This window comes from Muntiacus reevesi, chromosome 18 (assembly GCF_963930625.1).
Source record: "Muntiacus reevesi chromosome 18, mMunRee1.1, whole genome shotgun sequence".
Lineage (NCBI taxonomy): Eukaryota > Metazoa > Chordata > Mammalia > Artiodactyla > Cervidae > Muntiacus > Muntiacus reevesi.
The window spans coordinates 12,986,198-13,000,981 of record NC_089266.1 but is presented as its reverse complement, the minus strand read 5'-3'; the positions used below and the strand labels follow the sequence as shown (position 1 = coordinate 13,000,981).

At 47.7% G+C, this 14,784-nt stretch overlaps 1 protein-coding gene across 4 annotated transcripts in view; it reads left to right on the top strand.

Annotated features, from left to right (window-relative positions):
- The window catches only part of B3GNTL1 (UDP-GlcNAc:betaGal beta-1,3-N-acetylglucosaminyltransferase like 1), a 109,741-nt gene that overhangs the window by 39,798 nt on the left and 55,159 nt on the right, over positions 1-14,784 (top strand). For all 4 annotated transcript variants that reach the window (XM_065911178.1, XM_065911179.1, XM_065911177.1 and 1 more), the window contains exon 5: positions 2,780-2,845. In XM_065911178.1, the coding sequence (XP_065767250.1) occupies positions 2,780-2,845 (66 nt within the window). The remainder of the gene's footprint in view (positions 1-2,779; positions 2,846-14,784) is intronic.

Here is a 14,784-nt window from a genome sequence, read left to right as displayed (position 1 = left end):
TCCTGTAGACCCCCTCCTGTTTGCATTGCAGATACCAGCTGACTTTTATTAAAACCAGCTCCTGGTATTGGGTACCAGCTGTGAGCACAGTGACCTTGACCAGAGCGGGCCCCTCCCTGGGATGGACATCGATGAAAGGCAGTGGGATCACAGCAGAAACACATCTGGGCTTGTTATTAAGATATCACATCACTTTTCATGTATAATAAAGATCTTTTCATGCTCCCATCTTTCAGCAAGTTTTTCCTCTTTCAAAATGGTCTTGAGAGAGCAAGGAACTTATCTATAATCTGCAGTCACTGTGCAGCTGAGACAGTCTGTTACCCTGTTACGCTGTCACTTTTTGACTTGAATGTTTACTCATTGTGTTCATCCTTGACCTTCTCAGCTTAGGGTCAGGGGTGTGTTAAATGTCTCCTGTATTCTCCTTGTACTTGCAGATGTTCACTTTATTCAGACACCTAGCAGCCGAGGCGATAGAAGACTGTATTAGAATGTTCTTGAGAGCTAAGACTTTTTGGGCAATTTTGCTTTTTGTGTAAATTCTTGAGCTGTAAAACTGGACCTGTGTTCAAATTTTAGTCCTGACGTGTAATTGCTATGAGATCTTGAATGGATTCTGTAGAGATTCCAAACCTTGGTTTCCTTGGCTACAAAATGGGGATAATACTAGCTGCTCTGCCTCCAACTGTAGAAGATGGTGATAAATAGCAAAAAAAAAAAAAGGAGTGTTGTGTAAATGGTGAGGTGAATTGAAAATACAATTCCGCCCTGAACAGACTCTTCATTTACTCAGCAAATATTTTTGAGATCCAGCCAAATACAACAGCTGAGCTGGTTCACACACGATAGCCATTGCAGTGGATGTCTTGGTGTCATTGAGTGTGTGTGGGAACTGGAGGCCAGAGGCTTGTGGTGGTGTTCCCGGGGTTCTCACCTGAGTTTGGAGGAAGTGGGGCTTGCGTGTGTGGTGCTGCCACTGCACAGGGCCCCAGGGGAGGTCATGCTGTGGGCAGAGGCCAGCCCTGACCCTGACCCTGACTGTGGCTTCCTCAACCCTCCCCACTTTCACTTTGAAACGCTTGCCTAGTCCTGTGCTGACCTGTGCACCTTCCCACTTGCAACCAGGAGTGGGGACTGGTTTAGGAAACCCTCAGAACTTCTAGGATTCGGCATGAGGCCCCCAGACACGGAGTCACTTTTCAGGAATTTGATCAATAGACCTCCCCTTTCAGGGAAATTTCCCTCTTTTGTCTCTGCCCTGCCGCCTTACTGTACCCTTTGTGGGAGAGAAATAGGCTGAACTCTAGCATAGCTTCTTTTTATTCTCCTCACATTGCTCACCCCACCCCCCACCCCCCACCCCCTACCCCACCACCACTTCAGTTTTCCTTGTTTTCCTTTTTACTGTCCAAGCAGCCAGGGAAGCCCCCCTGGTTTTCCTTTTTAAGGTTCCCAGCTGTGGTTGACCACGCACATGCCCACAAGCGTGGTCCTGATGGGAGCCAGGGAAGGATTCGGGCCTGGAATAGGCAACTGCTCCATTCCTGTTCTGACAGCTTCCTCCCTGCGTTTCTGTTCCTGCCTGCTGAGGGCGCCGCTGTGCCTGGAGGGGGCCCCTGCCCTGTCCATCCCCTTCTTCTCCCTGTCCTCTCCCTCCTCCTTCCCTCCCCCTACCCTCCCTCCTCCTCTTTCATCACCTCCTTCCCCCTTCTCCTCACATTAGCCACAAGCTTCCTCTCAGCTTACTTCACCTGCAGTTCATTTGATTAGCACATTAGCTCATGAGGCCATGTTGAAGAAATGAGAGATACAAATACAGGTCTTTTAGTTTATCTCATTGCTCAGTTTAAAAATAAATATCCTCCCAATGATATTATTTTTAGCTCTTCTATTGGGCATATTGGTACCATATTTGAATTTTTTTTATCAATTTAAAGCAGTTTTAAAATTGTGAGATGAAACATACCTATAGAAAAATACACAGAACATGCATGTACACTTTAAAGATTAATTAGGAAGTCAATACACATGTATTTACCTCTCAGCAAGTAACTGCATTGCTAACACTTAAGAGGTATACCCTGACCTCCTCCCTACAAAGTCACCACTATTCTGACTTTGGGATTATAATTTTCTTGCTTTCTTTATGGTAGTTCATATTATATGTGTGTGTATCTTAAATAATCAGGTTAATTTTGCTTGACTTTGAATTTTAAATAAATGGAGTAATACTATATATATTCTGTTGTCCTGCCTCTTTCACTCAGCATTATATCTGTGAAATTCACTTATGCGTGTGTAGCTGTCGTTCACTCTCATACCTCAATGGTATTTGACTATAGTGAGGCACACAGTTTACTTACCTTGGCTGGTCTGTGAACATCAAGTTGTTCCCCATTTTGAACAACTCTGTGGTGAACATTTCTCTACATCTCTCTGGTGCGTATGTGTAAGTCTTTTTCTGGCCATGGGGTAAATAAAGTTACTGGCTCTCGGGAATCAGAGTCTCCATCTTGCTGGACATGCCCCACTCTCTTCCCCAGATCCCCGTTCCTCCCAGCTGTGTGGTTCTTACTGGAATTGTCCAACTTCTCACTCATGCTGCACTGCATCCTGGGCAGTCGAGTTGCCCGGATGACTGATGGGGTCATGGGTCACTGGGCAGTGTCTGCACTGCCTGTTCTGGTCTCCTGCCTGCTTCGCCGTCAGGCTGTCTGTCTTCTTGCTTGTTTGTCAGAGTTGCTTCCTGGAGTTTCAAGTGTGTTCTCCCCTGCAGGACGACGTGATGATGCCTCAGAGAGTGAGGCTGCAACACGAAGCCGCTTTGCAACACCCAAAAAGTGTAAGTATGGATGTTTATGCGTGTTTCTACAACTTTTGGTAGAAATGCCATTATAGTTTTTTAGATTAAGATTCTTCCTTAGGATTGAAAGAGTCAGTTTGCAGTCAGACTGCCCTCTTGGAGAAAGATGTGTGCCTGGTGTGTCTACACACTCACAGGTGTTTTCCTTTCAAGAAAAATGTGCTTCTTGTTTTGAGTAGCACTTGTTACTTTCAAGTGTGTCCAAAGGATTTTTTAATTTATTTTTTGGTTTGGTTTAGTTTTATCAGCATTTTTAGAAGCTGTGTACCTTGGACATGAAAATAGATTGAGAGCTGTAGGGTGTATCAGTTTAAAAAAATCTTATTATCTGCATAACCTCAGACTACATTCTCATCTTTAGAATGGCTTCCACATTGGCCCCCATGAGTGAAGCTCCCCAGGACCCGTCCTCCAGGCAGGGAGGCTCACATCCCCCCGCAGGAGCCCCATGTAGGGAAGCATCTCCAACCCACTTAAACTTGGAAGAACATCTCAGGCCCATGAATCACTCGCCCCCTTGAGGCTCAGGGTCCAGGGTGGCCCAGGCGGCTGATCCTTAGACCTGGTGTTTGACCACAGGACTCACTGCTCAGATATCTATGATAAAGTTTTAGTAAAGACATCTTTGAATCACTGGTCTTGAAAGTGGGAAGGAGAAAGGTCCAGAATTGTCTTAAAATGCATCGTGTCTGCTGAGGAACTGCCCCTGGGTTTTGCTCACTTCTGTCCCTTTGCTGTGTCCACACACCAAAGTGTCTCCAGGTCATGAGTGCACAAGCCCCTGAGATCTGATCCTGGTTGTCTGTGAGGCCTGAGACTTTGCATTTCTCAGGGGCTCCAGGTGCTGTATTTGAGGTCTGACTATTGCCACTTGGCCTTCATGAAGGAGAGAGCCAGTTCCTGGGACAGGGCTCAGGGCTCAGAGCATGCACCCCATGAAATATGTACTAAGAAAAAGGTTCAAAAACACACTTCCTTCAGATAGTTTCTCAAGGAGTTTGAAGGATGATTTTTCATCCAAGATGAATTCTTTCTCTTCCAGTAGCCCCTAATTTTGGGGCTCTGAATTTAATCTGCTGATTTTCTCCTTTTAAGAAACAAAGATCTGTATAGTCAAAGCTATGGTTTTTCTAGTAGTCATATATAGATGTGAGAGTTGGGCCATAAGGAAGGCCGAGCACCAAAGAATTGATGCTTTTGAATTGTGGTGTTAGAGAAGACTCTTGAGAGTCCCTTGGACTGCAAGGAGATCAAACCAGTCCATCCTAAGGGAGATCAGTCCTGAATGTTCATTGGAAGGACTGATGCTGAAGCTGACGCTCTAATACTTTGGCCACCTGATGCAAAGAGGTGACTCATTGGAAAAAACCTGATGCTGGGAAGGATTGAGGCAGGAAGAGAAGGGGACAACAGAGGACAAGGTGGTTGGATGCTATCACCGACTCAATGTACATGAGTTTGAGCAAGGTCCAGGAGATGGTGAAGGACAGAGAAGTCTGGCATGCTGCAGTCCATGGGTTTGCAAAGAGTCAGACATGACTGAGTACCTGAACAACAAAGAAATGTACCCCTCATGCTCTGTCTCCGACGGCCCAGCCCCACACACGTGACTAGGACTCTAGGACTTGGCTGTCCTGTGAACACACCTGTGCACTCCTCCTAAGAGCTTTTGTTGTCTTTTCGTGGAATAGGTGATGTTCACAATCTCAAGTTTGATGTTGAGGATTCTTATTCCCTAAATTGTAATTGCACTTATATTGCTTACATTTAAACATCGTTAATATAAACAAGTCCTTGAAACATGCCTGTAAGAAGATAAAAACATCTGTCAGCTATGTCTTGAGAGTCCACTCCACTGTTTCTCAGGCTGGACATTTCCAGAAGGCTGGACTTAAGGGAGGCTCGAAAGTGCCCAGCTGCTCCCTTATTGACAAGTGGCCCTTCGACCAAGGTAGCATCAAGGGAACCACTGCGTGAGCTGGGGGCTGGTATCACCAACTCACCAGGGCTGCTGGAATCCTTGGGCCGGGCCCCCATGGCCCAGAGTCTGTCTGTGACCAGGAGGTCAGGGGTGGTCGTAACTAGACCAGCCTTTGGAAAGGAGCCCAGCAGCCAGCACTGCCTACCAGAGGCTGCTCCTAGTGCTCCGGTCCATCTGCAGTGGCTCAGAGGTCTGCTCTTCCCAGCAAACTCCCTGCATGCTGACCAGGGCCTGTGGGTTTGTATGTGTCCTTGCCCTAGCCACCTCCCAGCTTCCCACAGGTGGACATTCCAGGCTTCCAGGGCCTTGGAACTGTCTGAATGGGACCAGGCTGCAGTATCAGTCCCTTTTTGTGTTGTGCCAACCTATGACACTAGCCTGCCTGCAGACCTGCTCTATCTGTGGGTCCTAGGGGACCCCCATGAGGCTGTGGGTGCAGCTGAGGGAGAGTTCGGAGCCACAGGTGGGTGACCTGGGACCTCCACCCTCGTCTGCATGGCTACAGGGCCACTCGACCTCATGCTTCGGTGGTCTGAGAGTGCCCAGCTGCTGGTGGGCAGTGTGACCGTGTGCCCCGGCCACATCACGTTGAATGGCCCACAGCTCTGTGTCACAGGGTTTGGGGTTTGTGCTATGACAGCCCCGTTGGGGCTGCCGGTCTCCATGTTGTTGACCACCACCAACTTCCTCCAGGGCTCTGCAGCCTGAGGGCCAGGCAGCAGGCCTGTGCTTCTCCAGACCCCACTGTCAACAAGGGTCAGGGGTAAACAGGACCCCAAGAGGGCCAGGGAGACTGCCCAGTCCTGTGCCTCTCTCTCCAAGGACCTCACCTCAGAGAGGGAGACGTGGTGCCCAGACCTCTGGACCCGAAAGTCTTGCTCACCAGGTGCCACAGATGTCCTCACAGAGTGGCCAGTATGGGAATGTCCAGGGTGCAGACCACTGAACGATGTAAAGACAGCAGAGAGGGTCCCTAGTGCTGACTTGCTGATGCAGCATGTGAGTGAGACGAGTGCTTCTGCAGGGGTGTGTCAGGACCAGCACCCCCCTCCTTCAAGCCTCCGAGATGGCCCAATCTCAGCCTTTTCCTCAGAATGTGGTATGGTGTTCGGTTTACTCTCGCCTGGCCTTTCTCTTACTCGCGTCCCTAATCACATTCCGGGGAACCTGTGGGGGCTCGGCCAGGCCTTGAGGCTGTGCTCCCTGGTTACACCTTCAGGAACCCGGAAGTGGTCACCGGTAGGACCTGTGTGCCCATGAGCCCAGGTTATTACCTGACCCATGGACCCTTACTCCAGTGGGCATGATGGGTCTGGTGTCACCTGTGTCCTGTGTCCAGCTGCCTCATATGATCAGTGTCCCCTCCTAGCCTTACATCATGCATCTTGAGTGCGTCACCCTTGGCATCATAGGTCCATCCTCATGGTGGGGCCCCTCCCTCAGCTGGTGGGCCTAAGTCCGAGAACTGGTCCAGGTCTAGAGACGTCAGGGGTGCTTTTCACATAACTGGAAATGGCACACAGTTTCCAAGCATTGAGAACATATTTTACATTGAAAGAATTCTGTGTGAAGAATTTTGTAACCAGCGTTGACATTGTAGAGAGTGAGATACTTTTAGATCTATTGTTCCCCCCACTTTTCTGTGTTTGGTTCACATGTGAAGTTACTTTTGGCAGTTCTCCACTGGAAAAGGTCAGTTTTCATTACACTCCCAAAGGCAATGCCAAAGAATGTTCAAACTACTCTATATTTGCGCTCATTTCATGCGAGCAAGGTAATGCTCAAAATCCTTCAAGCTGGGCTTCAATAGTATGTGAACTGAGAACTTCCAGAGGTACAAGCTGGGTTTAGAAAAGACAGAGGAACCAAAGATCAAATTGCTAACATCTGTTGGATAAAAGAAAAAGCAAGGAAATTCCAGAAAACATCTACTTCTGCATCATTGACTACGCTAAAGCCTTTGACTGTGTGGATCACAACAAACTGTGGAAAATTCTTAGAGATGAGAATACCAGACCACCTTACCTGCCTCCTGAGAAATCTGTGTACAGGTCAAGAAGCAACAGTTAGAACCAGACATGGAACAATGGACTGGTTCAAAATTGGGAAAAGAGTACATCAAGGCTGTATATTGTCATCCTGCTTATTTAACTTATATGCAGAGTACATCATGTGTAATGCCAGGGTGAATGAATCACAAGCCAGAATCAAGATTGCCGGGAAAAATATGAACAACCTCAGACAGGCAGTGATACCACTCTAATGACAGAAAGAAAAGAGGAACTAAAGATCCTCTTGATGAGGGTGAAAGAAGAGAGTGAAAAATCTGGCTTAAAACTCAACATTCAAAAAACTAAGATCATGGCATCCGGTCCCATCACTTCATGGCAAATAGAGAGAAGAAGTAGAAACAGTGACAGATTTTATTTTACCGGGCTCCAAAATCACTGCAGTGACTGCAAACACGAAGTTAAAAAGATGCTTATTCCTTGGAAGAAAAGCTATGACAAATCTAGACAGCATATTAAAAAGCGAGACATCACTTTACCAACAAAGGTCTGCATAGTCAAAGCTATGGTCTTTCCAGTAGTCATGTATAGATGTGAAAGTTGGACCATAAAGAAGGCTAAGCATCGAAGAATTGATGCTTTCAAATTGTGGTGTTGGAAAAGATTCTTGAGAGTCCCTTGAATTGCAAGGAGATCAAACCAGTCCATCATAAAGGAAATCAACACTGGATGTTCATTGGAAGGACTGATGCTGAAGCTGAAGCTTCAGTACTTTGGCCACCTGATGCAAAGAACTGACTCATTGGAAAAGACCCTGATGCTGGGAAGGATTGAAGGCAGGAGGAGAAGGGGGCAACAGAGGATGAGATGGTTGAATGGCATCCCTGACTCAGTGTACATGAATTTGAGCAAGGTCCAGGAGATGGTGAAGGAAAGGGAATCCTAGCATGCTGCAGGCCATAGGGTCTCAAAGAGTTGGACATGACTGAGCAACTGAACAACAATGTGTAAGTTCAAAGACCTTGAAATCTAGGGATATATAAGGAACTTGGGAAAAATATAGACAGTGTCAGTTTATCTTGTGAGGTGAAAGTCACTCAGTCGTGTCCAACTCTTTGCAACCCCATGGACTATACAGTCCATGGAATTCTCCAGGCCAGAATACTGGAGTGGGTAGCCTTTCCGTTCTTCAGGGGATCTTCCCAACTCAGGGGTCGAACCCAGGTCTCCCACATTGCAGACGGAGTCTTTACTGTCTGCAACACAGTAAAGCTTATCTTAATCTTCCAGTTTATCTTAATCTTAATTAAAACACATTGTCTTGTGCTTTTATAAGGTTCTAGGTTAGGGCTTTTCTCCCTAAACTTGTGTTAAGTGTGCTGGATACTCTGTTCCAACAAAGGAGAAGCTTTTCTCCCAGCAGTGGAGCCGCTGTGCCTCCTCCGGCCCCGCATCACAGGTCTGCAGCGAGACCAGGGATTCAGGGCAGCCCTGCTGCACTAGATAAACCAGCTTGAGAAGGGCTGTTACTGTGGGGCTGGGTTTTATAAAAGTCATGACCTACAAAAATCTTGATTTGCAGTTGCCAGTTGGTGGTTTTGTTGATTATATCATATAGTTTGTTTGGAAAGAATGAAATGAATGCTAAGTATATGTTTGTCCTTGGTCATTACTTCTTTAAGGCCATTTACAAGAAAGCCATTTAATTGTGAGGATGTCAGCTCCCATAAGTCGTGCAGCTGCATATTCTCTGCAGAACTTTCTAAGATGGTACGTCAGGCGTTTCTCCACTCCCCTATTGAGCATTTTGGAGCAGGGTTCCGCTCTGGGACAGGAGTTGGGTGGGGTCAGGGCAGCCGCTGTGTTTGGTCCAGGCCCCTCCCTGAGGGGTCGCCTGTGATGGGCAGAGGTGGGAAGCTCTGTATTCTCAGGACTGTGGAGGCACTGAGGATGAAGGTGGGAAGGAGGCAGGGATCATCCTGCAGAGGTTCAGGGCGGCCCAGAATTTTTCCAGCACACATGGGCGGGTCATTCCCTGTGGTCTTGGGACAGGGCGATGGCTGGACTTCCCTACATCTGGATGTGAGTCTCCAGGGGGCTCGGGAGGAGTCCTCGGTGACCTGGCCTTCGCCCACCCTGCCTGGCGGGTACATGAGGCGGGAGGCAGGCACCGCGGACCCGTCTCCATCTTCAGGTGACCCCAGGGCAGTCATCTCCCCTCTGCTCAGCGCAGCCTCATCCCACCCTGTGGGTGTGGCTCCTGTGACCTCTGTCCACCGAGAGGCACTGACCTGGTCAGGCTGAGTGCGTGCCCGGGAATGACGGGCACTGCAGAGAGGGCATAGCTGTCTGAAGGGGAGGGCAAGGAGCCCACACTGCGTGAGGCTGGGAGGTGGTGGGTCTGCTGTCAGCATCTAAAGCCGGCGCCGCCTCACTTCTGGCTCTGTCCTCACCACTCCTCGCACACAGTGGGCACCGTCTGTGTACCCAGCAGCAGCTGGAAGAAGGAGGTGCAGATGGGGGCTTCACTTAGTCACACAGAACAGAGTCTGGTGGCCAGGCCCTGTGGTCCAGTTCTGCTTCACAGCACAGGAGACTGGGTGAGGAGCCCTCCGGCCTGCAGTGCCTGGGGATAGGTTTGCAGGTGGGCTGTGGGGGCCTCTGTGTCCACAGCTGGCCCTGATGGAGCCTGGGGAGGGGGCGTGTTGCAGGCCAGGCATCCATCTCTGGGAATACTTGGTATTTGAGAGGTGGGGTGAGTCGGGAGGGGGAAAGGGTGACTGGGGGGCTGTGGGGAGGCTACAACAGCCCTGCTGAAAGGGGACCTGGTCCAGTGCCCAGGAGATTTGAGAGGCAGAGGCGATGAGGGCACCTCCCCTCCTACAGTCTGGAGAGGTTTCTCAGGTTAAAAATCACAATGATGGAGCGGTGTTCTTCCACATCTGCCCAACGTTGTTGTGACCACCACACGTGGACAACACATGTCTGTGTATTTAGGTTTCGTGGAATGTGGCCGCCCCACACCCCAGTCACACCTGATACATACCACTCTTGATGAGTAAGCACAGGTGAACCTCTTGGGAACTGGGAGCGTGTTTGAATGGCCCTGTTTCCTAGTGGTGATTGTTGCCCAGGTGATTACACATTGATCTGTAAGTCATGATTTAGAAAAGATTTTTGATGACAAGAAGCATTTGGGAGTATGAAATAAAATAGTTAATCTAACTTAAAATATTAAAACACTGCCTCCATTCCTAAATGTACCCACTTTAAGTATTTTGAGGATTAGATCCATAAGGCAATTAGTTCTTAATGAAATCTAGTTTTTGTTTACATTTTAGTAATCTTTAAACTATTCATGAACATAAATTAGGAGCTAATTTCATAAATGTAGTTAATACAGCTTTATGCTTACATTTCCCCCCACTCCCACCCCTTATTTCTCATCTGCAGGCCGTGGTTCTGAGCGGCCTTGCAGGAGGGACCTTGCAGCCGCACCGTGAGGACAGTGGGTGGGGAGGGTGGGCTGCCTTCCTCTCAGAACTCAAGGTGCAGGTCCCGGGCTCATTTTACAACTTCCTATTCAAGCTTGTTGTCTGGTTTGTTATGTGGGTTTGCAGTATCAGTTCTCATTTCCATTAAGAACTGAGGTTAGTGAAGTTTAAAAAATTCAGTTTCTGGGACTTCCCTGATGGTCCAGTGGCAAAAACGCAGTGCTCCCAATGCAGGGAGCCCAGGTTTGACCCCCGGTTGGGGAGTTAGATCCCACATGCTGCAGCTAAAGATCCCATGAGCCACAACTAAGATCCAGCTCAGCCAAATAAATAAAAATAATTAATTTTTAAAAATAAATGTAAAAATTCAGTTCCTCAGTAAGAGCTTGTAGATGGGTACTGATCCCAGCAACAGCCATGCCAAGCCACCTTGCGATGGCACCCCTCCTAACTCGGGCACATGCCAGTCCCTCCCCCCTTTTTCTTTTTCTTTCTTTTTTTTTTTCTATTTTGTTGACTTTTGCTTTTTTATTACTGTGTTCCTTCTGTGTTTTATGTAATTGGTTTTCATCTTCTGTTTTGTGTTTTGCCTGAGCCTCTTTCCTCCTGGTCCTCTTTTCCGTGTTTTGTTTTATGATCCCACTTTACCTGTACTGTTGATTTATCAGCTATACCTCTTTGTTTCACTATTGTCCAGTGGTTGGCTTAGGGCCATGTGCAATGTGTACCTTACCTTTACATTCTACCTTAAATAGATGGTAGCATCTCACATGGAGCATAAGATTACAAAATCACATCCTGTCACACAGTTCATGCTGTAAACCCCACGATATTTGTTTTTATTTTTACCAGAATCAATTATCTTATAAAGAGGTTACACATGGCAAAATGTCTTCTGCTTTTACACATGTTTAACATCACTGCCACTTAGCATTCCGTGTTATCGGTCAGATCGTCTTTTTTCCCCCAGAGAGCTTCCTTCATCTTTTTTGGTAATTTAACTCTTCTTGTGATGAGTTATTTTGACTTTTGGTTTTTCTGAAAAAGTCTCTTTTCCTTTAATTTTTGAAAGCTAATTTCATTAGCTGGCTAATGAATTCTAGGTTGAAGTCCTTTCTTCCTTTAAAGATGCCTCTCCCTGGCGCTTCCCTGATGGTCCAGTGGCTAAGACTCTGTGTTCCCAATGCAGGGGGCCTGGTTTTGATCCCTGGTCAGGGAACTAGATCCTGCATGCCACAGCTAAGAGTTCACATGTTGCAACTTTAAAAAAGATCCTGCATGATGCAACGAAGATTGAAGATTATGCATGCCACGTCTAAGACCAGGCTCAGCCAAATAAATACAAATAAAAATATTTTTTAAAAAAGATCCCTCTCCCTTGTCTGGTTTCCATAGCTTCTGCCAAGGTGTCTGCTGCCTTCCTTATGTCTCTCTGTGTAATGGGTGTTTTTCTCTGACTGCTTTTAAGATTTTTTCTTCAATATTAGTTTTCAGCACTTTGGTTATGATGCACAAACATAAGTTTTTTCTTTTTTTTTTTTTTTTAGGAGGTTGACTCTAATGAGGCTTTGTTGAAGTTCTGGGATCTGTGGTTATAGCCTGCATCAAATCTGCAAAAATTTTTGACCATTATTTCTTGAAGCATTTTCTCAGTTTCCCACTCTTTGTGTTCGTCCAGCCTGTGCCTGTTGAGCACTGTGTACAGGTCCTGTGCTGGCGTGGTGTCCATAGCGGTCTGGCATGAAGGCAGGGCAGGCAGCACAGGAGAGGAGCTTGGCGTCCTGCTGCAGGTGCCTCTTTTATGGTTTGCCTTTGTCTGCCCTGTGGCCCAAGCCAGCATTCTTTTAAAAAGTGTTAATGCACACAAAGGACTTCCTTGGTAGCTCAGATGGTAAAGAATCTGCCTGCCAATGTAGGAGACCTGGGTTCGATCCCTGGGTCGGGGAGATCCCCTGGAGAAGGAAGTGGCAACCCATTCCAATATTCTTGCCTGGGAAACCCCATGGACAGAGGAGCCTGGTGGGCTGCAGTTCATGAGGGTCACAAAGAGTCAGACACAACTGAGTGTCTGACTTTCACTTTTCACTTTCACAAAGCAAACAAAATAGCCTTTCATTCTTTGTAGACCAACACTCACATTGATTAAAACCTCAAAGAACAGCCAGCCCCTGAAGCTCCAGCTTCATTTCATGTCCTCCTAGCCCTTCTCCATGTGAGACCCCACCCAGTGTAGTTCAGCCTTCCTCAGAGGCAGAGAGTGGAAGGTGAGGTTTGGGAAGGGGGCTCAGGTGTTCACTGCGGAAATAGCATAAGTCAGCCCATGTCCCAGAAAGGCCATGTCCGCCTCCCCTCACGGTCTGACTAGAACTGTGTCTCTCAGCGTGGGCTGGGCTGTACTCGGCTGGCCCACCACCCCCAGCAGCTGTTCATGACACAGCAGTGTGGGGCCGGGGCCTGGGTGTTTATACAGAAGTTAAGCCTCTTCATCTTCATGTTTGGGAATACTTCTGAAACAGAGGGTTTCTAGCTCACAGCTTTGATCCACATGTTTCCTTTTTTCTTCAAAACCTTTTCTGTTCAGCCATCAAACGCAAGCCAGTGTCAACGATACCAGAAAACAGATGGAATAGACAGTTAAAAATATATGCCTTGGTCACATCAGTCCTGCTGCCTCGCACTGGGCAAGCTGCTCATTCAAGAGCTGTTCTGATTTTTAACTGTGTTTAGTATGTGCTTTTAGGAGAAATACATAAAGGGTTCACAGAATTCAATAATATGTAAAAAGAATACACGCCTGTGGCCAAGTGTGTTTTATCTTAATCAGGAAATGGATGAAAGACATTACTCTGGAGGGTCAGGCAGATGAGAAATAAGCCCCCGGAAGGAGGTTCAGCCTCATGAGCCATTGGGGATGCATGTTACAACCTCAAGTCACTGCACACACCTGTCGGAAAAGCTAGACCAAAACACATGACGAGGACACGGGGAAGCTGGTCTCACATGCTGTTGTGGGGATGGAAGTGGTTCAGCCCTCAGGAAAACAGTTTCTTAAAACATGACATGACTGTATGACCTGCAGTCACACTCCTGGATGTTCATCCCAGAGAAACGAAGACTTCTGTTCATACAAAAGCCCCTACATGAGTATTTGCAACAGAATAATAGTAACAGCTTCAAACTGGAAACGGCCCAGGTGTCCTGCAGAGGGTTAAGCTGTGGAGTATTTTTCAGCCAAAAAAAAGGGGGGGGGGGCACAGATCTCCAGGGAATCACTCAATTGCTAAAGGCTACACACAATGTGATTGCATTTTTGCAATGTTCTTGAAAGAATTATGGCATTGAAGTAGCAGGTTTGTGGCTGCGAGCTAGCGGTGGGGGGAAGGGGCAAGGCGGGTGGGGTGGGTGTGGGGGGTCGGGGAGGGGGGAAGCAGCCATACAGGCACCGTGAGGGGCCCCTGTGGCCGTGGAAACGCCCAGTGTCCCTGAGCCCAGTGGAGGCCAAGTGTTGGTTTTTCAAGATGTTACCATTAGAGGAAACCAAGTAATAACACACATGGGATCTCTGTGTGTTATTTCTTACTACCACACGCGAATCTACCATTTCTCTCTCTCAAGAACAGATTAAAAAACCACAACAAACAAGGACCTACTGTATAGCACAGGGAACTCTACTCAGCGTTCAATAATAACCTGTATGGGAAAAGAATCTGAAAAAGAATGGATATGTGTATATGTATAACAGGATCATGAAACACAACCACAACAACGAAATTCAAGCAAAGTAGGCAAAAACCTTCTCAAAACTCTTCAGTAGCATAACTGCATTAATACAAATTAATCACCATGTGTAAGTGTTGTGTATATTAGAGCAAGTTTTAAGAAACTCAGATATCATGAGGTGACTTTTGCTCGTTTCTCAATAAGGAGACTTAGGCAGTGATTTAAGTCAACCAGCCACTCTTGACCTTCCTGACTGTGTTATCCGATGGTCGGGAAGGTGGGGAAGACAAAGCCTGGGGATCGGAGGTTAGTATCATCTCCCAAGGCCAGCCAGCCTGTGAGAGCCTCACAGGACCCTCACCGAGGGGCAGGCTCTCTGCCACCCTCGGACACTCCAGCTGCCCTCCCCTGGCCAGAAAAGGGGAGAAAGGCCTCCTCCTGCTGCTGCGAGGGGCCCCTCCCTCAGAAACTGGCCCATTCTCTGCATCTGAGCCTTGGGGCTGCTGGTGTCTGAGCATCAGGACCCCTGATATCTGCGGGAGGGGCCGGCCTCTCTCCAAGCCTGCCTCACTGACAGGAGGGCTGGACCCTTTACCTCTGAGCAGTCTTACGGATGTTTAAACGCACTGCAAGCAGCTACCCGAGCAGAGCGTGCAGGGGGGCTTCCCTAGGTGTTGGGTGCTGGGAGTCAGCCTGCGAAGCTGCGGAGAGGGG